Source organism: Mesoplodon bidens (genome assembly GCF_964165515.1).
Source record: "Mesoplodon bidens genome assembly, chromosome: 17".
In the NCBI taxonomy this organism is placed as follows: Eukaryota; Metazoa; Chordata; class Mammalia; order Artiodactyla; family Ziphiidae; genus Mesoplodon; species Mesoplodon bidens.
Window position 1 is genome coordinate 6,138,454 of NC_138174.1, and position 27,356 is coordinate 6,165,809.

Genomic DNA, 27,356 nt, shown 5'->3' on the forward strand with positions numbered 1-27,356 from the left:
AGTTGCAAGAGTTTTTTTTTTTTTTAAATGTATACTGGATATAAAGCATCTGTCAGATATATGTATTGCAAATACCTTCTGGAGTCTTGGCTTGCCTTTTCGTTTTCTCATTGGTGTGTTTCAAACAGCAGAAAATTTTAATTTACATGAAATCCAATTAATCTGAGTGTTGGTGTTTTGTGTCTTTGGCATCCTGTCTAAGGAATTTTGCCTAACCCATGATTATAAAGATTTCCTTGAATGTTTTCTTCTGGAACTTTTATATCTTAACAGTGTTGTCTTCTAATACATAAGCACATATCTTTCCATTTATTTAGGTTTTCCTTAATTTCTCTCAGCGGTGTTTTATAGTTTTCAGTGTATAGGTCTTAAACATATTTTTTAAATTTGTCCCTAGATATTTTGTGGGTTTTTTTCAATACTATTTTTAAGTGGTATTGGTTTTGATTTTGATTTTATTAGTTGCTTGTTGCTAGTATGTAGACATAGAATTGATTCTTGTACATTGACTTTGTATTCTATGACATTGCTAAGTTCATTTATTAGTTCTAGTAGTTTTTTTTTTTTAATGAAGCTTTAGAATTTTCTGTGTCATGTCATATGCAGGTAAACGGCTTTACTTTGTCCTTCCCCATCTGTATGCCTTCTTGCCTTACAGCTAGGACTTCCAGTATAGTGTTGGATAGGAATTGTAAGATGGGGTATCCTTGTCTCATTCCCAGTCTTAGGGGGAAAGTATCCAGTCTTTTTACTATTAAATATCGTGTTAGCTGTATGGGTTTTTTGTTTGTTTGTTTTTGTTTTGTAGATGCCCTTTATTAGCTTGATCCTAGGTTCTTGAGAATTTTTATCATGAATAGATGCTGAATTTTGTTAAATATTTTTTCTGCATCTATTGATATGACCATGTGGTTTTTTTATCCTTAGTCTGTTAATAGGATGCATTATTACATTAAGTGATTTTCAAATATTGAGTCAGCCTTACAGTTTCTGGATACCCTCACTTTGTCAGGATGTAGTATCTTTCTTATATATTACCTGATTCGTTATATTTTCTTGTGAATTTTTTGTTTATGTTCATAAGACATATGAGTGTGCAGTGTTGAAATAACTTTCTAGGCCCAAGGTGGAGCTGTTCCTGCCTGGGTGCCACATCAGCAAACCAAAACTTAGGTAACTTTTGTGTCCATAAATTTTTCTCTTGACCAGAAAGGCAGTATATCCAGTCAGCCCATCCCCAAATGCCAAACCAACTCTGGGCTTTATACAGTTGGTCCTTTGTATCCACAGATTCCACATCTTCAGATCCAACCAACCTCAGATAAAAAATATTTGAAAAAAAAATTCCAGAAAATTCCAAAAAGCAAAACTGGAATTTGCCATTCCAGCAACTATTGTATTAGGTATCATAAGTAATCTAGAGATGATTTAAAGTGCACAGGAGGATGTGCATAGGTTATATGCAAGTACTGTGCCATTTTACATGAGGAACTTGAGCATCCATGGATTTGGGTATCCTCAGGGGGAGGGGGAGGGAAGGGTCCTGGAACTGATCCTGAGTGATGACTTTTCTTGATCCGTGTTCTTTATCCTATAAAAAGCTTCCTGCCTTCCACTCCGTTTTGCCGTTCTCCCAATGTAGATTGTCCCCTTCATGAAGTGTTAAAGTTTGTATCACCTAACTTGTCTTTTTAAATTATTATTTTTTTTAGGAATAGTTTGCTTTTCTTGTCGTTTCTTTGTCTGGTTTTGTATCAGGATAATGCTGACCTCATAAAACAAGTTGGGAAATGTTCCTTGCTTCTATTTTATGGAAACACTTGTGTAGAATTGATCTGTTTGTTCCTTAAATGTTTGGCAATGAAACCATCTGGGCTATGTCCCATCTTGATCACATTCTAGCTGCATATCATTCCCAAGAAAGCTGTCTCTAAGTAATGATCTGTAGCCATGTAAGTCCAGAAACTTCTGTCAAGTGCAACCAGAATCAGTTTGACTCAAGGGACTACCTCACGCTAATCAAATGAGACTGATTTTTTAAGCCTGAACTGAGCCAGGCGCTATAACAAGTGTTTTATATTAACACTATTTTATGTATTCTATAACCTAGAATCCCAGTAATTACAATGAGGGACATATCTCTCCAGTAACCAAAATATGTGTGTCCTCCACTGAGAGAGCAGGGGTTCAGCACACTACTGCCCTGGGCCAAATTCAGCTTGCTGCTTGTTTTGTTTATTGGAGCACAGCTATATGCATGTTCGCTTATGCACAGTCTAGGATGCTTTGTGGTACGACAGCAGGTAAGTGAGTAGCCGTGACAGACTGTGTAGCCCACAAAGCCTAAAATATTTACGTTCTGGCTCTCTGGCCACTTACAGAAAAAGTTTGCTGACCCCTGATCTAGAGCAGTGATTCTCAACCCTGGCCACATACTGGAATCACCTGGAGAACATTTGAAAAACTACTGTTGTCCGCCTCCCACTCCCAGCAATTCTGACTTGGTTGGCCTGGGCTGGGAGCTGGGCATCGGCGGTGTTTAAAGCTCCCCAGCAGTTCTGCCCAGCAGCCAAGGCTGAGAACCACTGGCCTAAAGTAAGGCTTGGTATTTGTATTTGTTAAACTGCCCGCCCATGCTGACTGTCTGAATGTGCATTTAGGGGTGAGAAGCACTTATCTAGAGCAGTAGTTTCCGGATCTGAATGTGTATCTGTCACCTGGGGAGATTTTTTTCATAGATTCTGAGACCCCACTCCAGACCAACTGAATTAGAATCTCCAGAGATTTTTAAAAAATTCCTTAGGTGGTCCTGATATACAGACATTTCTTTAAGAAAGCCTGAACTTAGGGCACCTTATTGTTATTAGCAAGATTTTTGGATACTGAGTGAGTAACCAGAGGATTATTTAGTGAGCATAGGAGTGGAGAAAAGGGGCTTCTTGAGTTGTGCAGTGCAGGCTATGGAGGATCCTACTGAATAGTCCAGCCTCATAGAAATGGAAATACACCCTCCCGAGTCATGAAAATATTTATTTCTGTTAGATATGGTATATCTAACCGCCCTTGTACAGTCCTAGATGAAAGGAACATGTTTTTCTTTTTGGTTCCTCTTTATATAGACACCATAAAAACAAGTCATCCATTAATATTCTTTGTTCAGATAATTAGATAATCAGGTCACATTACAGGAGGTTAGATAATAGCTTCCCCTCCACCCCTGCCACCCCATGTCTTGGCTAAATACCCCCATCAGCTTGCATGCTTCTCTAGGCTCCCGGCATCCCATTTACTAATTATCTCTTAGGACAGACTCTTTGGAGATGGCTAAGCCCATTCATGCTGTGTTCTTACCCTGGGCTACCCCAGTCCAGTCCCCTGATACACTTATTGCATCTCAAATGGTCTTTGCTCAACTGAGAAACTATCTGTTAATCCTCCCACTGTATTAAACATTCCCATGTGTGTTCTCTTCAGTTCAGGTGGAATGTGTAAAATCAGGGAAGGTTGAGCTGGAAGGGACTTTGTTATAGACCTTATTTAACCTCAAAAAAGTCAATCTTCGGGCTTCCCTGGTGGCGCAGTGGTTGAGAGTCCGCCTGCAGATGCAGGGGACGCGGGTTCATGCCCCGGTCCGGGAAGATCCCACATGCCGTGGAGCGGCTGGGCCCGTGAGCCATGGCCGCGGAGCCTGCGCATCCGGAGCCTGTGCTCTGCAACGGGAGAGGCCACAACAGTGAGAGGCCCGCGTACCGCAACAAGGAAAAAAAAAAGTCAATCTTATGGGCAGTTAGTTGGGTACTGGTAGTGCTAATGTGTTTGGGGGGGTACTTTATACTCTCCTTGATACAATTCTCAATATTGGATTTATAATCTGTCACCCTTCTGTGAAGAACCTCAGCAGTGCCAAATCCATCTCTGTATAATACTATTGCTTAGTGGTAGCTGAATAACCATGGTCAGGTGAAGCCTGAGACTTGCCCTCCTTGTCCATAAAATGGGAAAAAGGAAGATCTACTTTGCAGGGTTGTTAAGAGGGTAAAATAACTTGACATAGCATTTTGTAAACCATAAAGTACTTCTTCTTTTGTTCTGGGAAGAGCATTGAACAGGAAGTAAAACAAAAATCAATCAATCGGTCAATCTGAGAATAGCCCAGAAGGCATTAGCTAAACCTGAAAGGAATGGTCTTGGAAAAAAGAATTTCTAGTCTTTTAAATTGTGAGTGCTATTTGCTGGTCAAACAATCATCGATTACCTTACAGGAAAAAGCCGTAAACAATGTTATGAAACAGAAGACTCTACCTACTTTCAAGAGATTACAGAGGAGTTAGTCAGCTAGGTGTACTTCAAGACATTTGTGTTCTTATGTATGGAAACTTAGAACATGGGAGATATTGAAGGACCTGTGACAATACCATAAACCATAAATGCATATGGGCTACATATTTTTCAATTTATTTGCAAGGCTGGCTTAATGACTGTGGCATGGTATCAGTGGTTACTCTCATAATGCATTAAATATATAGCTTTAAATGATTTTTACAAGTGAAAACAAAACTCTGTGTTCATTTAGTTCAAATTTTATTGTGGATATAATGAGGAATCAAAGATTGTCCCTGTCCTCAGCTGCTCATTGTCTAGTAGGGGAACAAACATTACAAGACAAGGGAAAATGCTTGGATGGCAGTGCCCAGAGAGCTGTGGGAGCCCTGCAGGGACGGGGGTGGGGGGTGGAGGTGGGCAGGAGGTGAGGGTAGAAATGTCCGGAAGGGACACGGAGGAAGCGGAAGCTATGCCTTGGCTGAGACTTAAAAGTTTCAACGTAGGGAGGGAAGAAGGCCCCATGGAACCCTGTGTGCAGACAGGAGGCAGGAGAGGATGCGGTGTTTTCAGGGACCATGGTGGTCCCAGGATGAGTATAAGGCAGTAAGAGATGGATACCCTTTGACAGAAAGAAGGAATGAATATTGACTCTATAAATACTAGTTACTTTACATCATGATTGCCTGTTTACTCAGTTTTTACATTTCTTTAGGAACTACTTGTAATCTTTTTTTTCAGTCACCCCTGTGTTACTTATGGAAATATTATCATGCCTGTCACTGATGAAACGTATGAGGAAAAGTGAAAACGTATTCATTAAAGTTCTTCCCTTTGAAGGATATTGCAGCTACTGAGAGCTTTGACTATCACTAACACCTTGATGGGCTCTAAAAAACAAAGCATTACCCAAGTAGAAGAAAATTATATTATGAATACTTGAAACTTCTATCATTTTCCTATAAGCGACTGACTCATCATAATTTTCAACAGTTATTCCTTCAAAATCTTTGAGAGGGGTCAAAAAGTCATTTTGCAGATGAAGAAACTGAGGCAGACAAAGAGTTCTTCCTTGTCTTAATGTGAGAGACTGGAGTATATCAGGGAGATTATTGCTTTTGATTGTATCAGATTTCTTAGTCCCATCTTATACGGATAAGTTTCAGTTTCTTTAGTAAATCCCAGAGTGGGAGGTGTCTTGAGATTTGTTCTTTTATCTACTGGGAATATGTCACATGATCTTCATAAAGTGCTCAAAGCGCATGGTGCTGTAAGAAGCTAGAGCAGCAACTATTTCTCTGACTGTTTAGAAGAAAGGACTTGCAGCCTTGATTATTCATGAAGTGCTGATTGTGGAGCTAGTTTATATCCTTCAGAAGTCCAGGGTATATGATATGAGCATTTGGATTTTCTTTCAATCACAATTAATCATCTGTCTGAAGTGTCTTCGCTGGATTCTTCTTGTATAAGAAGGACAGAGCTTCCCGCATTCCGGCTGATGCGCTTGACAGCACTGCCAAAGCAAGGAAGACATCGATTAAGGCAGAATCTGTAGAGTCTATCTTCTCCCTGGTTACGTGGCTTTTAGAAAATCACACAAAGAAGGAGGGTACTGGTATTTTGAATCTAACAGGCTTGGTATGCGTAGCTTTCTGAAAATAAAAGAATCTGCATGAGTTCTTCCCCTTCCAGATCCCTAAAATGTCCACCTGTCCCACTGTCTGCTCTGCATAGTCCACATAAAATAGTTGTAACTAAAGCTATTACTGAAGTTCATGTTTAATACCTATAACTGAAGCTGGGATAGAAGACATCAGGAAATAATGAAAATAGCATGTAATTTTAATTTTAAAAATATTGAACAGATTCAAAAAAAAAATCTCAGAAGACCAACTACAGTTACACTAGGTGCATTATTAAAAGCATAATGACCTTTGATCTCTCTGCACTAATTTTTCCAATTATAAAAGTTATATGTGTTCATACAGGATATTTATAAATACATGAAGAATAAAATTAAAATGATCCATTATTCTACTTCCCATGTAATACAGTTCTTATTAAAGTCATTTTTCATGATATGGATGCACCATCACTTACTTAACCATTTCCTGTTGTTGGCCATTTTGGTCATTAAAATATTTTTTGCCATAATGAACTTCTTTATATATAAAATTTTGACATTTCTGATCATTTCCTCAGGATAGGATTCTAAATGGGATCACAGGTTCAAATACCATGAATTTTGGGGGGAAACTTCTGATACATGTTCATGAATTGCTTTCCAAGAACGATAATGCCGAATAACACTACTCCCAGCGGAGTATAAGGCTGATGGTCTCATCATGTGCTCACTAGCAAAGCATGGAGTTTTAATTTTGCCAATTCAATAGGTGATAGTCTCCTTCTAAAAAGATACCTAGTAAAAATAGCTTTTCATCACAGTTACAGAGGAACTGTAAATACTACTGTAGTCCATCTAACACGGATCGAGGTATCAGCATCCCACTGAGACAGTATGTACCGAGGTCCTACTCTGAATAAGACGCAGGCCAGCCCTTTAAGGAGTTCACAGCCATGGCAGAGTTTAAAGCCTGTGTGGATAGATTCTGTCCTCGCTCCCTCACAGCCACAGCCCACAGTGCTTAGGGGAAGGCAGATGCCAGACCCTGTGCCCCACCTTCTACCCATCCCCATCACCCTGCTCTGCGGCAGCCGTGTGAAATGGGCAAGCCCAGCAGAGGCAGGTTAATGAGCTCTTAGCTCAATGCTTGGGCCCCAGAGAATGTGTCAAATATATTTGCTTGTGCGTTTTCACAACCACTCATCTAGTTGGCTTACACATTTTGTTCATTGAAAGGGAGAGGGAGAATACATATTTCTTGTAAGTTTATGCCTCTGGTCTTTTCATTCTATGTACTATTCACAAATAGAATTTTGTAGTTTGTATTTACTTGGATATTTACATTTGAAAAGGAAATCATCAAATAAGCCAACTCTCTGTAAAGGGAAGAGAATTCTTAATATCCAGTGCATGCTATCTGCTCTTGTCATTTACCCAAGAATCTGTATTAAAGTATATCTTCTTAGAGCAATCTTTGACCTTCAGGGGATATTATACTGTAGGAAATCATTGTTTGAATGTATATATATGTATATACATCTTCATAGAATATATGTGTATTGAATATACATATCAATATATATGTACTGATTATACATATATATTCTTAGACACTAAATTCATCAGTTGTTCATATTTAAAGATAAGGGGGTAACTTCTCAGAGTCTCTGTCTAACCCAGTGTTTCCTTCTCTTAGTCCTGGTTGGCCACACCACTGTCTCTAAGTCTCCAAAATTATTGACAGATGTCTTCATGTCTAAAAGTTCTTGAGAAAAGTACATTCCGAGGCAAAACTTCAACAGACCTATGTAATTGTACTGGTGAGGTCAGGGAATTCAATCCATCCGTCCTTTGATAAAAGGATAAAAAGTAATGACATACCATAGACTGATGGCTGGAATTAGTAATAAAACAGCGGAGAGCAGAAAGACGAAGCCTTTGTACCAAGCAACGGTGGCTGAATAAATTCCGTTGAAAGTAGAAACTGCAGTGATTCCGCCAAGTGTTTCTAAGAAAGCGAGACAAGCGAACATGGTGCCTGTTTGGGGTCAGGGTGTGGAGGGAGAGAGAGAAAAGGCTGAGTTACAAAACAACAGACAAAAATAATGCAGAAAACGGCTACTCAGTGAAAAGTGCAGACCTGGGGGCACTGCTTGGTGAAGGAAAGCTACTCCCTCAAAATACCTGAGAAGGCAGTCACCCGTTTTGTGGGTGAAGAAACGGAGCTCAGGAGTTCTCCCTGGACCTGGTGTGAGAGGAGCTGGAATCAGTACTTCCAGGGTCCGTGCGGCAAAGCTAAAAGGCACTCTAAGCTGAGGCGTGTGGAATCTGCCGCATCTCCCGTCCGTGCTACAGCCTAAGACGCAGCCCCACCTGCCCCTGAGGTTCGCAGTGCCACCTTCCACTCTCAGTCCCTGCGCTAATCTGGGACACACCTGCAGGGGCAGGATGGCTCCCAGGCAAGCAACGTCCCACCCACCGGCCCTCTGAAAGGTCAAGTCAGATCTGGCGAGAGTGACAGGCAAGGCGGAGAGATAATCTTCTTACCATACATTCTGCAATTTGAATTTGATCTCTTCCTCCAGAGTAACAAGAAGTTCAGTCACACAAGATTCCTGTGTGACTCATCAAGTAACTACGTAAGTGCCCGGTGCTGTAGTGAAGGTTATGCCACAGTCTGACATTGAGTGATTCTTTAAAACACATTTTTCTGTCTTACGTGCTTACAACTGGCTCCCCTCTGAGGGGACTCTGCTGTCCTTCCCGCTTGCCACACGCTGAGTGTGGGAAAGGGCAGGCCATGGAGCATTGCTCAAGAAGCCTGAAATGGCTGCATGGTCGGCCCAAGCTCACAATCAGAGAAATGGTCATTATTCTACAAGTTTTGAGTTTAGTCTGGAATCCAAGACCATACTGACTGAAGAGTGAAACTTCCGAAAGACAGCTGGTCATCTTGATGTGTTTTTTCCTCTTTGTCAAATCCTGTATCACTACAAATGTGGCTGTTCTCAGCTCTCTGTGGCTTCCGTGGCATAAGTTCCTACGTAGTTTCTGCAGACTCTTCTTAAGCCATTGCTTGTTCCCTACTTTGCCGAGTTTACTTTTCCATGACGAATTGTAATATATTTTTCTTACAGACAGTGCAAATCCTGTAAATAATTGTGTTTGATTGGACTGATAGGAAGGAAAAGGGCAAGCTTGAGGACCCAGCTTGGTTATAGTTTACACGTCTAGACTCTAACTTTCCCCACGGTCTTGATCTTTTAGACTGTGTATTGATTTTTATCTATTTAAACTTTCACTTTATTAAACATATTCTCATACACTGCGCTTCAGAGTCTTCACTGAACAACAGGACACATGTTCATAAAACAAACATCTCTCTGCAGAATGCTGTGTCTTCTTTTGACCAAAATGAAAGTTCTGTCAATGTCAAGGGCACATATGCTTTTTTCACTGCTGTGTCCCCAGGGCGTAGCTGTGCTGGCACCTGGTAGACATTTAATATATATTTGTCAAATGAATGAATAAAAGCTTCATTCAAGGGCAATCACCAGTCATCAAGTAGCATATGGACTTACTGCCTCTATGATTTATGACAATAGAGGAAGTTAGTTTAATTGGAAAGAAGTTCTCCTAGTTATGTATCTACGTTATTGTTTCATTTTATTTCTGATCCCTTGCTACAGCCGGGGACAGGTGGTATGGTGCTAATCCTATTATGCAGCCGCTTGAGTCCTTTCTTGTTGGGAACTCGGTCAGGCCGTGCTGTGTTCTGACAACCATCTCGTGAAGTAGCTCTAACTTGTTGCTGAACTTCCCTGAGCAGCACAACTTATTACTTCATTTCTTTTTAGTGCGAAATTATATTCCGTTGGACAGACACACCTCATTTTGTTTATTCATCAGTTCATGGACATTTGCATTGCTTATGCTTCTTGACTATTACAGATAATGCTGCTGTGAACATGTGTGTACAAGATTTTGTGTGGACATGTTTTCATTTCTCTTCGGTATATACCTAGGAATGGAATTGCTGAGTCATAAGGTAGCTCTGTTTAACTTTATGAGGAGCTACCAAACTGTTTGGTAAAATGGCTGCATCATTTTACATTCCCACCAGCAGTGTATGAGGGTTCCAATTTCTCCACATGCTCATCAACACTTCTTATGGTCTATCTTTTTCATCTTGGCCATCCTAGTGGGTCTCATTGTGGTTTTGATTTGCCTCTCCCTGATGCCTAATGATGTTGAGCACTTTTTCATGTGTCTGTTGGCCATTTGTACATCTTCTTTAGGGAGATGTCAATTCAAATCCTTTGCCCATTTTTTAATTGGGTTGTCTTTTTATTGCTCAGTTTTAATAGTTTTTATATATTTTGGATACAAGTTCCTTATCAGACGTATGATTTGCAAATATAGTCTCCCATTCAGTGGGCTGTCTTTTCACTTTCTTGATGGTGTCCTTTGAAGCATAACAGTTTTTAATTTTGATAAAGTCTAATTTATTTATTTTTTCTTTTTTTGTTGTGCTTTTGGTTTCATATCTAAGAAACCGTTGCATTATTCAAGGAAGCAGGTAGGTTTTTACATACTGTAGTTTTTATATTCCTTAGTGGTTTTCCAATTAATCCTCATCACACAATCTATAAACAGCTGTGTGAATATATAGCTACATCTTACGAGTGGAAAAGAATCAAGAAATATATTTTCAACCTTATTGAATTATGCAGTCTTCTCCAGTGTTGACTAAAGTGCCATAAGTACAATAGCATAATTATGAATTATTCATAAACAATTGATATGAACATTTGCACCAGGCTAAGACATGGAACAAAAGAAAGCTCCAAGGTCTCATAATATTCGTATGATCAAAGGAAAAGGAGGTCAACCACAGATGCCTAGTATCTAACAAGTACCCGGTTCTAACTAGAGATTTAATTTTTGTTTTCCGTCTGTACTGGTTATTCTCTGCCCTCCCCCCCAGCTGTTTGATCTTCTGTGCCCTGCTCTGTGCTCGGGAGGCTGACCCCCCGATACTATGACTTGGACCTCCTTGGACTTGGTCGTGGGGTCCAGGGGGAGACGGCTGTGCGGGTTCTCCTCTGTTCCCTCCCTCCGTGGGCCGTCCTCTCCTCTGCGCTGCCCCTCCCCGAAGTCTCTTGATTGTATCAGCTGAGTGGGAGGCTGTTTTCTCTAGGACTCTGACTCAGGCCCAGCTCTAACATGTGTGGGACCCAGCGTAAGAATACAATTAGAGGCCTCCAAGTTCTAAGTATTTAAAAGTTCTAATTCTGGGAGTTCCCTGGTGGCCTAGTGGTTAGGATTCTGGGCCTTCACTGATGTGGCCTGGGTTCAATCCCTGGTCGGGGAACTGAGATCACGTAAGACGTGTGGCGCAGCCAAAAACAAAAAGTTATAATTCTGACTAACAGACTGTTAACTAAGGTCTGTTCTGTCTCCCTGCTCTGAGGAAATATCTTCCTAACGATTTGGAGGTCAGACACAAACTTAGAGTTCTCAGACGTTGTAGAGCTCCATGTGGAACATGGCAGCCCTGGGAGAGCTGGCCCTCACCCCCTAGTCCCCACCCAGCCTGCAGACTGCAGCCACCCACATTGTATTCTACCTCTTGTTCTGCTCAGAAAGGGTCATTTACACGTGGGTGTAGACACCCCGCCCTGCAATTCCAAGGTTGGGCCAGACCCTCCTGTAAAGAGTCACCCTTTGGTTACCCCTTTGGTGTATAGGAGAGCACACTGGGGTCACAGTCGACCCTCAGGAGAATGGGTCTGAGGAAGAGGATCATCAAGGCATTCACTGGATGTGAGCTGTTCAGCTGGGAGTTATGGGGACCCACGTACCCTGAGTGTAGTCTAGAAGTGGGGAGTGTTGTGGGCTCCCAGGGGGCATATAGCCTGGCCCTGAGGTCTCCTCTCCCCTTGGGGCGGAGCAGCTCCAGAGAAAGCCCTCTAAAGCACCAGGCCCCGGGCAGGGGCTCCCTTGCTTGAATATAAGCTCTTCCTAACACAGACCTTACCAATTCAAAAGGAGTTCTGTGCAGAAAAAGGGTTGTAGAATATCCTGAAGAATCAAACACTGATTATACACAGATATGAATTGGTACAGATCATAGATTCATTCTATTCCTTAAGCAAATTAAACTCACCTTGTTCAGTAGAACGAACCACTTTTGATATCATGGACCGTAGAACAGAGAGTGGCACAACAGTGAAAAGGAATGGCAGCCTGACTGTGAGAGGAATAGTCGGAAATTACTGGCTGAATCAGAAAACTAAGGGTTCTTTTTAAAGGTGGTACACTTAATCTCTAAATACTTCATTTTCTATAAGCATCTTAACTCATTGCATCTAACGGCTGAATTAATTAATGGTAGAATTCTGTTTAATGAATTAAGATAGACTATAGACAGGTCAGTTTAAGATTACTCTCAAGTTTAAGTTTACTCTTAAATTCTTATTCTAGTGCAGAGAACAAGAGTTCATGGAAGTTACAGGTCCAGATCTATATAATCTGCCACTTGAAATTGATCTGTTTCCCTAGTTATTATAGTAACGTCATGTTTAGCAGGTTGCGACTGTTGATAAATTTTTTGTTTTCTGTTTTTGCTCTTTCAGACTTGGCATTCTCATTGTTAAAATTCTTTTATTATATTGATCTATTTATTGGTAAATTGGTTTCTTATCTTCTTGCTTGTTCATCTTTGTGGCTGAATAATTTCACGAACACAAGTTGCCTCTGCTCTTAAATCGACCCTTAATAGTAGCATTTTTAGTTATATGACAAAATGGTAAGATATTACATTTGCAGACCACTTTAAAGTTTTCAACATGTTTTCACATATATTAACTTACTTGGCGTTGGCAACCCCAAGGGAAACAGGGAGGGAGAACTGGCATTTACTGAACCCTCGGCATTGCGCTAAGTGATTTACAGTTATCTCTTCTAATATTCGTTATAACCCTCTGAATTAGGTACCACTATGCCCATTTTATAGATGAAAAAACAAGGGCTCAGAGTAGTTCAGTAACTTGCCCAAGGTCACTTAGTGCGTAGATGGAAATTAAGCCCAATTCTGTTTGGTCACCCTGCTTCCCTGCAAGATAGCAAGAGGTTAACACTGCCTTTGCAGAAAAAGACTAAATTGGATCTTTCTTGAGGTCCCACTTTAACAGATCCTTTAACCCTTTCAAACACAGTATCTCACTCAAGCCCTAGTTAAGGAAGCAGTCCTATTTGCCAGAAAGTGATTCATCAAAAGCCAATTCATGAAATGACCAATTTGCTGAAAGATCAATTTGCAAAATCTTCTTGAATATATTCAATGAATTTTTTTAATGTATCTTTTGAGTATACTTTACACAGTTGTCTTAAAATTGTAGCCTTCTTAGCATCATTTTAAGAAATATTCAAGTTGGTGAATGCTATTTTGAAGGACTGATTCACAAGAAGAATGTTCCTCAAAACAATTTTTTGGCAAATATGCAAATTTGGAAAATTGTGGTTATTCAACTTTTTTTTTTTCTTTAAAGTCAGTTGGTTTTCAGCTTCTGGCAAACTGGCTTTAAACAAATTACCTTTACTTGAACTAAAATGCATTAAATAGAGAATTTTATATTAAAGTTTCTCACCCAACAGACTAAATTCATTTTATGTAAACATCAGTACACAGTTCTAGGCTACATTTGTAACTTACCTAAAAACATCATCAGTGTTGTTCTGGCAAAAGCAGTCATAGCCATTCCTACCATGGTGGTAAAAATGCCAATGAAGGCCATGTGAATATCTTCCATACAATAAGAAAAAAGCCATATTCCTAGGAAACTACTGAAAAAAGAGACACTACCCAAAGCTGATCCATAACCTATTAAAACTTCATCCCAGCAGAGTGGTGAATCCAATTCATAAAGGATAAAAATGGGGGAAATGCCAACTGTCACGAAAAAATAAGTGATCATTGTAAAAAGCAACAAACAGAGCAAAGATTGTTGCTCACCAGAATTATTTTTAAAAAGCATGTAAGTTCGGTAAAATAAGTTTTTAAAGCCTTCAGTCCATGATATAGAAACATTCTGAGATGAAGGCTCTTTCATCGAATCCTCAAGAAAGAATAAAATATAAATCAAGTTAACAGCAAGAGCCATAGTAGCAATTAAAAACGACCACACAAAACCTAGTTCTCTAATAAAATAGCCAGAAGACAATCCTGTTAATCCAGTGACAATTCCAAGGAGGAAGTCAATTATAGCTATTCGAATTGTTCTTTGTTTCTTTTCTTTACATTGATCAACTATGTAGGCAAAAGAGGCTCCCAGAAGTGTGGTGTAATTGCCACAAAGTGCACCCAAAAAGGTAGATGCAATCAAAAGCTGGATTGGAAAGGCAAAATAGGAAAGCAAACAGAGCCAAGCACTGTTTGCAAGAGCACCAACAGAAGACAGAATCAAAGGGAACTTCCGTCCTCCGTGGTCACTATGAGACAGAAGCATGAATGTAGACACGAGACCAGGAATTAACCCACTTATGTCCATCTGCAGGTTAAAGAGAGACACTTTTTTCTGAACTTCCTGCAAAGAAATAAAAAGAAGACAAAGTGTTTACAGAGGCTTATACAATATGCCTAAAAATACCCTGGTACATACTTTTTCTTGATATTGCCAGTAGGTCAGGGATGGGGAATCTCTAGTACAGGGGTTTGATATAGCTTAAATCTTCATCCAGTTCACAAAGCAAGTATCAAGAGGTGATGCAATCATCAGTGTTCAGTCACAGTATTCAAGTACCACAGTGGAGACATTAATCCATAAAAATCAAAGTGTGTGTACTGGTGTATGTCTGACTTATATAGAGGATCCACAGAACCCAAGGCCTCGGGGACTGGTCATGTAATGACTTCTCTTTCTTCTGTGAACAGTTAGCACTAAGACATCATGACCACTGTTCTAAAGCAAGAACGGTACCTTTTCCATGGTACACCTTTCTGTCTACTCTAAAGGGGAACGAATATCACATGTAAACATCGTATCTGATAGGCCTTTATTTAGATAGAGCTCAGTTGTCCTTTTCACGTGTCTCCACAAATATTCCTTTATTTACTAAAAATTAAGTTTATTTATTTATTATTATTATATTTACTAAAACTCAAAGAGGAGCTTTGCATTGACTAAAGATGGTAGCGTGCCATGAACTAAGGAGTGAGCTAAACTCAACTTTCCTGAGGCCCAAAACAATTACGTACATGTGGATTGGCAGATGTAACAATTGTTACACTAGGTATTTGATGGGAAGAACTTGGGGTGATTTAAAAGCATTTTCTTCTCGCCACTCCTCTGTATTTTCCAAACTTTATATTAAAGGATATGTGCCGTTTTTATAATGGGGATTACTAAACTCATTTTAAAAAAGATTTATTCACGTAATATTTAGAAAGTACCTTAAAAACCACCAAAATATCACAAAAATATGATGAACCACAAAAATATCAGATACGGAATTAAGGGTTTTTTAAAATAGTGAGCCTATTTTTATTTTTATATATTTATATAATTCAGGCCATTCCATGTTGCCAGGAAATGTTGTGGTCACTCAAACCCAAAACTTCAGTCATCTTTGCTTCTAGCCTTTCCCTTCGTCCATGCCCCCCAACACAATCTATCCTGTCCCCCTAAAATTTCTCACTTTACCTTCTTGATGGTCTCATAGTTGCCACTTGGATGACAACTCCCATTGGTTTTCACGTGGACCACCCTGGCATCTAACCGGTCTCTTCATTCAATTCAGAATATAATGTCAGTCTTACCACTTTGCAGATCACAGACACTGCTGCTGGGCACATGCTGCAGGGCACCACAGCACACTGTCGGCACGTCTCTCACCTGCTCAGAAGCTGCAGTGTCTCCCCACTGCCTGGGAAAGTCCACACTCCTTAGCCTGCTATTTAAGGCCCCCGAGACGTGGCCTGATCTCATCTTCAGCGTTATCCCCACTCCCCTCCCAGATACGGTCTATGTTCCAGGCACAGTCCATAGTCAGGTCCCACTTAGATTTCCCTGAAATTCCCAAACAGGGGTCATCACTCCTTTTTCTGAACCTTCTCATAGAACAGTTATCATTCCCCAGCTGTACTTTTTTGTGTATTGATTAAGAGCTTGAGCTCTGGAGTCAGAGGAATCTGGATTCAAATACAGTCAGTTCTGTACACCACAGTTTGAGTGGTCTTTAAAAACACACATCAGCTTGTGTCACTCCTCTGTCAAACCCCCAGTGGCTTTCCTTACACTGGAATAAATGCAAACTCCTTGCCACGGCGGGGGGCGACCCCACGTCACGGCGCCTCTGATTCATCTCCCCTTCCTCACTCCTCTCGGCTGACAAGTCACGCCACAAACCTCCATGCCACTTGCTGTTCCCTCTGCCTGATCGTCGCACAGCTCACTTCCTCAGTTCAAAGCCACTTCCTCAGAAGGGCCTTCCCTGACCATCACTCAATCCAAAGCAACCCCACTAATCCCCACCCAACGCTCCAGCCCCTTATCCTTGTTGTTTTTTTCCTTAGAGACTCACAGGCTCCTTGACAGGAGATTGTATTTTATTCGATCTGTGCACTGTGTGACTTCCCTCCTACAACCTAAGCTCCTGGGTGGGGTGAAACCTGTCCTCTTCACCATAGTATCATCAGCTCCAAGAACAGGGCTTCCAGGGAGGGTAGGTACTCAATAGACAGATTGATTAAATGAAGAAACCATCAAGTAAAATAGGCCTCTGTAACTCGCGTGCTATGTGTGATCCTGACCAAATTACTTATCTCTGTAGCTTCTTCATCTGACCAGAGGGAATGTCAACAGTCCCAATCTTGCAGGCTGTCAGGAGACTTAAAATTAAAGTCAACATAAGGTGCTCCACACAGGGCCCTCGTACAGTCAGTGCTGTTTCATTTTTACTAGGTTAGATCTTTTGAGCACATCTTTGTATCTCCTACAGATATAGAAGCCATCAGGTAAGTATTTATTGAATAAACAAATAAATGAAACAGTTATCGTTTACTCAACTCCTCAGCAATATGTTCCAGTGTTGGGTTCCTCCTCCCACTTCCACTCCACTTCCACTCCACCTAAGTCCTGTCCTCTCCTTTTTCCCTACTGTCACCCCAGCCCAGTCTGTTACACAGACTACTCGCCTCGTCTGCAACCCATGTTGTGAAATTCAGATCTTAGCAAACTCAAAGCATATTTCAACCATAAAGCAATGTTGAGACAGAAGAAATTGTGTTTGAACATCATAAACTCTGGAGAATTATAATTATGTGTTATGTGTTATATTAGGGTAGATGGGAGAAATCAGAGTGAAAAAAAAAGCTATTCCCTATACAAGATTGAACAGAATGCCAAGGTACTGAGACAGGGATAAACTAAGGAAAGTGCTATCAAGTTTAAGGAAGTCACCATTTCATAGGCTAAAAGGCATATATTAATTCCAGTTGAGCAGAAGGTATTCCTTATCTGCTGGTAACCAGGGATTGTGTTATTAAAAGGTTTATAAATAAATTCCTGAGCAAGAACAACTTCATGATCTATTGGGTAACCCGAAGTTGTCCCCTCCAGCGGCAGAGTCCCTATCTTGAAAGGTGCCTGAAGAGAACAGGCCACAATGGCCGGTGTAACACTTCAAAACCAATCATTTGGGCCTCCCTGGTGGCGCAGTGGTTGGGAGTCCGCCTGCCGATGCAGGGGATACGGGTTCGTGCCCCGGTCCGGGAGGATCCCATGTGCCGCGGAGCGGCTGGGCCCGTGGGCCATGGCCGCTGGGCCTGCGCGTCCGGAGCCTGTGCTCCGCAGCGGGAGAGGCCACAGCAGTGAGAGGCCCGCATACCGCAAAAAAAAAAAAAAAAAAAAAAAAACCAATCATTTACAAGGGAAGGAGAGGGCGGTAAGGGGCTTAAAAATTCCTTCCTCCACAAAAGTCAGTAGACATCCCAGAATTCCCTACTCTCTGCCCTTCGCCAAGAGTTCCTTCCACAGCCTTGCCACTTTGTTAAGAGGCCTTTTAGAGGCCTTTTAATCTCATCGCCCAAGAGAAGTATGTAGTTGTACTTACAGTCACAGGGCTCAGAAAACTTGAAGATTTGAAAGATAGGTTAGATCAATATCCATATGAATATATATGTTATATATACCTTAACCCCAGATGGATTGAAAAATATGACTTTCATCAAAATAGACTTTCAAAATGTTAAATATAAGTGAAATTGCTCCAATTATTCTTATATTTGTACCCTGAAATTCATAATACTATCTTGCATACCAATACATTTGTAAGTGTGTATATTTGTTATGTGGGAAGGTAAAATAAAAATGGCATAACAGAGGTTCAACATATTGTATTCTTACACACAATTGATCTTCTGGGAGAGCGGCAAGAAAAATCTGAGCTGAAAAAATCATTTATTTATTTTATCAGGGGCTGACCCTGTGTTATGACATCTCTTATTTTTAGGGTTACAGGAACAGTCCACAGATCTCTAAGTGGAAGCTCATAGAACAGGGAACATTGTTCTTGGATTTAAAGGGGGCAGAATATTCTCTGAGAAGCTGAGCAGGGACAGGATCCAGGGAAGGGGCCAGAAGGAAGTGTTACTCTGTCCTAAGGAGCGAGTGGTGAGTGGGTCGCCACGCCCTGTCCCAGTTGCGGGTGGGATGGTTTCTAGTTCCCCAATCTGAGAAGAAGCACCTGTAGCTCTAGTGCACCGACTGTAAGGCAAGGATCTAGGGCGGTATGTTCTCTTGAACATTAATCCAGTGAAAGAGCAGTCAATCGATTAAAACATTTGGCAAAAATCTTCAAAATGAGACCCCTGCTCTGGGCAGTGGGGGGCTTTCAGCAGCTGGGTTAGGCAGGGAGCGGGGCCAATACTCATCACCTGCACAGTCACAGAGGTCACCAAAGCGGCTGGACCAAGGCCCGTCTCCCGTCACCCTAGAGGGTGAGGACAGCCGACCTTTCCAGACACTCAAGTCCTCTCCTCTGTCCCTCCCACTGCTCCCAGGGGGCTGGTGAAGGAACTCACAGAAGGAAATGCAGAAACGGATGAGCCTCTGGAACCTTCTTACTCCCTGGAGATTATATACATGTAACAGGAAACATTCTTAAAGGGAGGCAAAACCAAGAGGAGAGCCCCTTGTTGGCCCTTCTGTTTTTATGACCTCACTCCAGGCCAGAACCTTGATATCTGCATGGCTGTTCAGAAATAATCTGTTCTTTTTTCCATGGGTGCAGCTGACTCAGAGTCCCTTAGACTCTTTTCATCTTTTGACTGGGGAAGCAGCACCACTCTTTTGCCATCACAGAATATTCCCAAGGGGAAGAGTTCAAAGTTTACAAGTGTGGTTGTTCTTCAGGCATTGGTGAGGGGGGGGGGAAATTTCCAAATCTGGATGCTCGCTCTCCTTTGCATTTGGACACTGGTAGACTGTTAGAGACTGCCTAAGGGAATGGAGACTGGCGATGTACCTCCTGGGGAGGAGGCTGGACGTGGGGAAGGACAGGCTCTGGAGCATCTGGCTGCACATGTTCCGGGTCCTCAGAGCGCAAGTGGGTGCTCCCCACCCCCATATCCTCACACAGGTCCTCCTCAGCGCTGGGGGGTCAAACTGATTTGATACCACCGAACGATGGATGACAAATGCCACCCTCACCCCATGACAGACCCTGGCGCCGGGCCCACAGTCCTCAGGGATGGGCCACTTTCTGGGGTCACTGAAAACTGGGTCATGCCCGTGAAGCGGAAGCGGGTAGGGAGGAAGCGGGCAAGGGAAAGGCAGGACCCACGCTTCACCCCACCCCTGGCCACCAAGTACCATTCCAGCCTGCCCTGTCCCAACTTTCAGGCTTTCCGTGGGGAAGAAGAAAGGAGACAACCACGGAGGAGATGAGACTGCCCTGACATTTTCTGAGACAAAGGAGAAGAGCCAGTGTCACAGAAGAAGGAGGGGGTTTTAAGTAGAAGAGGCAGATTAAAGGTGTCAGGAAGCTTCAGACAGAAAGGAGAATAAAGGCTTTTGGTTTGGGACTTAGGGGTTTTAGGGTGACCCTTAAAGAGATCAATGTATGAGGAGTGCACTATCCTCTTTCCTTTAAAATCCTGTTGCACATTCCCTTTTTAATACATGTTAGGAATATTTTAATTTCTTACCTCCTGGAATGTGAAAATTGGGCTGCTTTTGTTTTTTGCACACTCAGAAACATTGCTATCGGGTGCAATGCTGTAGTTGCCTGTTTCCTCCCATATTCTCCTGTACACATATTGTGTTGTCAGTGGAGCAGTCAAAGTCATAGCAAATACACTAAGGCAAATGGCGGGTTCCACAAATGGAATCTTCATCTTGCTTGGGTAGGTAGCCGAAATTCTATTAAGAAGAAAAGGAGAGAGAGAATCAGTTGCACTCTTATCTGAGAGGCTAGATTTTCAATGATGGGGAAGTTAGGGGAATTTTGTGGAGTAAACAAGCAAACTAGGGAACAGAAAGCAGTAAGCACTTCCTAAGAAAATAACTTTCACTTAGGAACAGGGTACTCCGTAAACCCGAGACTGTCATACTTAACCATTTTTAAGAGCTGGACCTTTAAGGACTCAACCCGCCCTTGAGATGATTCTTTAAGATAGTCTTAATAAGCTGTCTACCACTTTGGCTATCCAGTGGTCACACTACAACTCCCACACTGAATACTGCCAGCTGGTTTTCATAAGGGAAACAGTGAGGTTGCTCTGGGGACACGACAATTACGTAATTGTTTATTATTGATTTTGCTGCTTGTGGACAGCAGACAGGAAGGGGGCCTTTAAAAAGCAGCTTCCAATCGTAAGGGTTTGTTTATGTTGTTTTAACTCACCCCACGGTCACAGTCTTCCTGCCGAGCTAGGCGCGGGTCTGACCGTTTTCGGGGCCGGAGTCTCGGGGGCTGTCTCCTTTCAGGGGCTGCCCTGCGCCCGCGGTGCCTCCTGGGCAGCAAGCGCGCACGGAGGCTGGGTCTGCGCCGCCGCGCTGGGATGGGAAGGGGAATTGCCGCTGAATTCGACCAGATGCACAGGTCGGGAGACCGCAAGCCCTGATTTTAAAGCAAAATAGGAAAGCGCACTTCCGCGTCCAGAGTGACAACGGTGACAGTTCACCGCGCAGCCCTCGCTCAGCTCCTGCGTGGCCCTGCGGGCTCCGCCCGGCGAGCTCCCGCGGGGCCCGTGCGCCGGGCAGCTGCTCCCTGAGCCGTCGGCGGGCTGTCGCTGGGTCCGCGGCCCGGCCTGCCCTCGCGGTGACTCAGCCGCGCCAGCCGAGCATCGCCTCCGGCCCAGGAGACGGGCCTCGGGGGTGCTGGTCCCCCGCCGCCTGGGCGGTCGCTGCCCTGCTTTCCTGCGACTGGGCCCCTTGGCCGGCACCCCCGCGGGGATTGGTCCGCTCCGACGTCGCTCCCGAGCGCCCGCCCCCGGAGGCCCCGGTGGGGCCGCCGCAGGCGGCAGCCCCGGGCTCGTGCAAGGACTCTGAGGTTAGAGAGCTTTTCTGGGTCCGAATACCGCTTCTCACGGAAGCACACAGGAGATTTATTGCAGAAGTAACATTTTGGGAGGCAGGCTACTGTAGCATCCGTGCGGGCCAGGCAAGTGCTCAGAGAAACGCAGAAGAGGGGGACCGGGTAGGGGCGCCCGTACCCCCGGGTAGGGGGAGAGTGCTTCTGGCAGCGTTAGCCGGGGTCTGGAATGTGGTCGCTGGCTCTTCTTGGTGATGCAACCTTGGGCTAATTATTTCATCTCTATGAACGTCCATTTCTTTATCTGTCAGGTGGGCATTAACAGCCTTACCGGATCGTTGTGATGAAACCCTCGAGGTGTGCATACAGCACATCCCCGGAGCAAAGGAGGGACAGTACATTCCCCCCAGCAAGCCCACCAGGAACACACCTGAAGATGAACGAGCTGGATTTACTACTTCTTGTAACGGGGAGGAATGCATTCACAGGGAACCACGGGATCAAAAGCTGTATTTTCCAGGGCAGAGGTCTCCAGGAGAATTTTGGAATTTTATGTTTTCAGTTTAATGGCCTAGAGATTTTAACGTAAGCATATTCTGAATTGTCTTATAATCAAGTACTGGCACTTGATGTCACCTGTATTTGTATTTCCACTTATGATCACATTGGCTCCAAGTAGAAGTACTTTAGCAATGTCAGAGTAAAGAGAAAAGAGGTGGACTAAATATATAAACGATACACCCAAGCTAAATGAAGACCAAGGATGTCATATCATGTTCAAAATGTTTTCATGGTATTCCAGTAAAAAGTGTGGGAGAATTGAGTTACCACCTGACGCATGAATAGACACACTGATCTCAAAAGAACATGTGCTGTACCAGGCAGTGCCATATTCAAGTGGCAAAGCCAAAACAGAATATAGTAGCTACTAGATTTCGTTAGTTTCAAGAAGAAAGTGGCTTTTAAGCTTCTGATAAAATCAGCAAAGTGAGATGTGGTGAAAAGATCTTAGTTACACTAAGCAATGACTGCTTAGTAGGTGATTGTCAATACTGTGCTCATAAGAGTTTAATCATACAACTCCAAGCACAAGTTGTTGAAAGACAATATAGTCTGATCATATGACCTTGGTCAATAATATGCCAAAACAGACTTGGATAGGTCTTATCTATCTGAGAAATTCATAACCTAACTTCAATGCTTGTCTTTCTTGACCTCTGTTGCCTTGGATGCCATTGAACAAACTCCTCCTTCTTGAAATATTATCTCCCTTTGGGTTCCATGACACAACTCGATCTTTCTGTTACCCTGAGAGCTCCTTAGTTTCCTCGGTGGGTTTGCTTCTCCAAGGGTACTGTTTCTCAGGTTCCATCCCAGCTCCTCTTCTGTCCTGTCAATCACATCCACACTTGTGATCAACCACCAACATACCCATCACTCCCAAATCTCAGGTTCACCCAGTTCTCTTGAACTTGACACCCAGAGCTTCCACCCGAGTATTTTAAAAAGCCACTGCACACTTTAAAATGTCCAAAACATATACCATCTTCCTTATAAATCCAATTCCCTCCTGAAATCCCTATTTAAACTAATGACATCACCTGTCCAGTCAGCAAAGTCAGAGACCTGGGAATCATAACTGGGTTTTTTTTGGCTGCGTTGGGTCTTTGTTGCTGCGTGCGGACTTTCTCTAGTTGCGGAGAGCAGGGGCTACTCTTCGTCGAGGTGCATTGGCTTCTCCTTGAGGTGGCTTCTCTTGTTGCGGAGCACAGGCTCTAGGCGCGCGGGCTTCAAGAGTTGTGGCACACGGGCTTAGTAGTTGTGGCTCGCAGGCTCTAGAGCGCAACCTCAGTAGTTGTGGTGCATGGGATTAGTAGTTGTGGTGAACCTGTGGCATGTGGGATCTTCCCGGACCAGGGCTCGAACCCGTGTCCCCTGCATTGGCAGGCAGATTCTTAACCACTGTGCCACCAGGGAAGTCCTGTACCTGGCTTTTTGATCACCAAATGCTGTAGCTTTTATGTCATAAATATAACTGGCATGATTTATACCTCTTTTAGGTGTGTGACTATAAGGCAAGTGGGCCCCTGGGTCCAGAGCATTTGGGCTGAGCAGCAATTTTTTGGCTTGGCCGAGGTTGGGGCTTTGTCTCGCCATCAGCCCACTGGTGAATGGAATCTGAAGGTTGCTGGGGAGGAAGTGGGCAAATCTGCAAAGAGCCCAAGGATTCCCCCGGTAAATCAGAAATCCTGACTCTTCCCCTTTGTGATTTCAAGTTAATCTAACACTTGTGATGTGTTGGGACAGTCCTAAGTAAGCCGAGTGCTGAGAAATGTACAGTAATGGCCCTCAAGAAGGTATCCACCATGCTGCCGGTGCTGGTGCTGCTGGGGGTGCAGTAAAAGAGCGGGGCTGGTATGGCAGGCCCAGCACCAGAGCCTGTCCTGTCTCAGGGGAAGGCCGGTCAGGAACAAGGTAATGATGTGGCACCGTGTCCTCATCTGCTGCCTTGGACCTTGGGGTTCCTTAAGAGAAATAACTGATTTTCTGTAAATAAAAGTATCTGTCTCTAAAGTTGTACTGGGGACCCAGTCTCCAATCGCGTGGGGTAACCGTTGCTAGCCTGGGTTCTCCTCCCTCCCTGCAGTCTGTGCCGCACTGTCTCAGCGGGTAGACTTTGAACCCTTACACCCGAGAGCCGGACTTCCTGTTTTCTGTGTCAGCCTCACCAGAGCAGAATTTGGAAGCTTAAGCAGTCACACCAGACTTCTCAATTTCTTTTCTCCACAACAGAAATATTAAACCAGACTGACTCGCTTGGATGAAGTAAGCACCTTGAGGGGGTCTTAATTTGCAAGGAGGGGAAAACTCAGAGAATGATGAGTGGACTTCTCTCAGTCAGGATGGAAGCTCAAATTTGATTTATTTGTGTAGTAACTTAAACGTGGCTTCATTTTCTACCACAGCAGGTGACATAGGATATATGTGAAAGCTCCTAGAACAGGGCCTGACACTTGGTGGGTATTCAGTAATCTTTGGATTGGAAGCTAAATCTTGCTTAATTAGACACACGTACTACTGTGTTCGAGAAGTTACGGAGAAGAACCTGACCTCTGCTTCAGTTTGGCGTTTGCTTTTTTGGTCCCACAGAGCGATCACTTTCCTCCTTAAGGGGAGTCAGTCCCCTTTTTACTGGGCTGTGAGAGTAGGGAAGGATCTAAAGTCAGCAGAGTACATGCAATTCAGGCACAAGTGACTCCATAACATAGGCCACGTTTAGAGGATTAGTCCTCTACCTTCCATCCCCAGCTCCTTAGAAAGGCCATTAAACTATATTTTTACAGAATATTTAGTTACATGGAAGAATTTCCATGCTATGACAGTAAGTAAAAGAAAAAAAAAGGAAATAAAAAGTGTATCATATATCCCAATTTTGTTAAAAATACATATTTTTTGTTAAAAACACAAAAAAAGTATACATATGAATGTGTAGAAAAAAGGCCATAAAGTAATGTATCAAATTTTAATAACAATTATCTCTGAGTGGTCGGATTACTAACAATTTTTGTGTTATTAAATACCATAGACAGTATAATTTTCTGTATTCTCCACATTTTCAACAATAAACACATATTAATTTATAATCAGAAAAAAAGTTTATTTAAAAAGAAATGAGAAAAGGAATTGATAAAACAATTTCTTGTAAAATCATTATATTTGTTACAAAGCTTTAGGAAAAAAGCCCCGAAGGTTGATTCTTTTCCAAGTGGTTCTACAAGCTTTAAAGTTGAATCAGCAACCACATGGCAAACTGACATTCTTGGACTGTGACAGGTGGCCTGAGATAAGACAGGAGGGATGCCAACGACTGAAGGGGAATCAAGAGTCCCTTATCTAGAAAAGTTACTTAAGAATGAAGAAAGAACTGTTCTGCAATGGAGGGAGAAGCCGGGTGAACTTCTGGGCAGCCTGGATCAACCTGTTTAAAACCAGACTCACAAAGCAGGGAGACTCATAGAGCATAGAAACCCTCTAGTCGGGGCCCCTAACTTTACCCGTAAGAAAACCAACACCAAAGTGAGTTGCTGTGTTATTCTTCACGGAACGCAGTTGCCGTTTCATAGTCCTGTGCTCACAGAGGTATGGAGGGGACCCTGCTTGGAATCCAGGCCCTGCTGCTACCCGTCGTTCCTCCTTCGTTTTCCTGACAGAAAATGGGTGGAGTTTTTAAGAAGGAGTTTAAGAAGGCAGTTTGGATGTTTAAGAAGGAGATTTTATAAAGGAGAAGCTCTGTGGTACGCAAGTGCCCTGGGAAGGTAAAATGTATTCTCTTATCTTTCCACTCGGCAGCTGCTCCCACCATTACTCAGTTTTTACTGCCGTGTCCTCCAGGCCACTGCACTCTCCAAGGTTATGAAAACAGGGCAGTCACGCCACCTTCTCTATGACACTGATGGGGAGCCGTGCCCGCGGGTATTTTTAAATGAAAGGAAATATAACTTGTGCTGTCAGCATTCACATCAGTCCCGACCAGATGGATTATTGTTTATTTTATTTCTCGTGTAACTCTGATCATAGATTTCTAATGCTCTGCAGAAAACCTTCAGGTTAAGGGGAAAAAGCAGGGCAAGAGAATTACCCTTGATACTGAGAAGAGAAAGGGGAAAAGGGAATAGGAAAAAAAGATAGAACACTAAGAGGGGAAGGTGGTATCAGTTCACCTCTCTCGGCTTCTGTCTCTCCCCGCACTCCCTGGAGTGTATAAGAGGGTCCATCCAATCACTGCTTCCTGACAAGTGCCTCCCTCCTATGATAGGCAAGATAGCGCCCCTGCTAAAGAGACCCATGTCCTACTCATTGGCACCTGAGAATAAATTACCTTGCATGGCCACAGGGATATTTCAGGTATGTGGAGTTTCTGGATGGACCCAGTGTAATTGCAAGGGTCCTTACAAGTGAAAGAGGGAGGAAGGAGAGTAGCAACCAGAGAAATATTTGCCGATGCTACACTTCTTGCTTTGCATACAGAGAAAGGATCCATGAACAAAGGAAGGGAGGTGGCATCCAGAAGCTGGAAAAGGCGAGGAGACAGATTCTTCCCCTAAAGGCTCCAGGAGGAGTGCAACCCTGCTAGCACCTTGGTTTTAGCCCAGTGAGACCCATTCCAGACTTCTGACCTCTAGAGCTTAAGTGAATAAATTTGTGTTGTTTCAAAAAAGAAAGAAAAAAAGAATACCTTCAGGTCATCAGAACAGGTAATCTATAGGTATTCAGGACAAAACTAAGCAGAAGTCCCTATTAATGAGCTTTTTTGCTTGTTAGCTTTTCATTTTCCTTCCCTAAATATCTGCTCCCCACTGTATTCCTTCTCCCACTGTGTTCCACTCCCACCCAGCCACACCCCGGTTTCATCCTGGACTTCTGCGTCTAGTGCAGTCGCTCCTTCGGACCCGATTATTCTGCTTTATTCAGTCAACAGCAGCGTATCGAGGGACTTCAGCTCCAACATGTAAAGAGCTTTGGAGTCATCACTCTCATCCTTAGGGCAAAAAGAGCTGAAGGAGCTGAAAATCAGTGCTTTATCTTGCGCCCTTCAGAGCCTGAGGTCACAGGGCACAGCTACATCCCGTGATCTGGAGGGACAGGCCAAGCCAGAGTCACAGCCAAGGTCTCCTTAGCTGGACAGAAGGCGCTAGAGACACATGCTGGCAGGAGCATTTAATGGCAATTTTGATAAATTGCTGGAGGCTGAGTGTGGAGTAGCCTGAGAGTAAGAGACTCCTGGGATCTGTCACCTAAGGGGGGCTCCATACTTTTTTTTTTTTTTGTCTACAAGACCCCCACTAGGTTCTCTTGCTGAAGAGCCCAGAATGAT

The 27,356-nt window shown here is 43.1% G+C and overlaps 1 protein-coding gene across 3 annotated transcripts; it reads right to left on the reverse strand.

Annotated features, from left to right (window-relative positions):
* Positions 1-3,287: 3,287 nt before the first annotated feature.
* SLC46A3 (solute carrier family 46 member 3) lies at positions 3,288-21,360 on the reverse strand. 3 transcript variants are annotated; one of them, XM_081214971.1, is made up of 6 exons: positions 20,852-21,359; positions 20,154-20,367; positions 13,662-14,532; positions 12,114-12,197; positions 7,826-7,982; positions 4,307-5,833 (listed from the first exon to the last, which is right to left on the reverse strand). In XM_081214971.1, the coding sequence occupies exons 2-6, from the start codon at positions 20,340-20,342 to the stop codon at positions 5,749-5,751; spliced, it is 1,386 nt and encodes a 461-aa protein (XP_081071097.1). In that variant the 5' UTR covers positions 20,343-20,367; positions 20,852-21,359; the 3' UTR covers positions 4,307-5,748. The 3 variants fall into 3 exon arrangements, with proteins under 3 accessions (XP_081071099.1, XP_081071097.1, XP_081071098.1); XM_081214972.1 differs by lacking the exon at positions 4,307-5,833 and adding an exon at positions 5,877-5,972; XM_081214973.1 differs by lacking the exon at positions 12,114-12,197 and having other exon boundaries at positions 3,288-5,833; positions 20,852-21,360.
* Between the last annotated feature and the right edge of the window lie 5,996 nt (positions 21,361-27,356).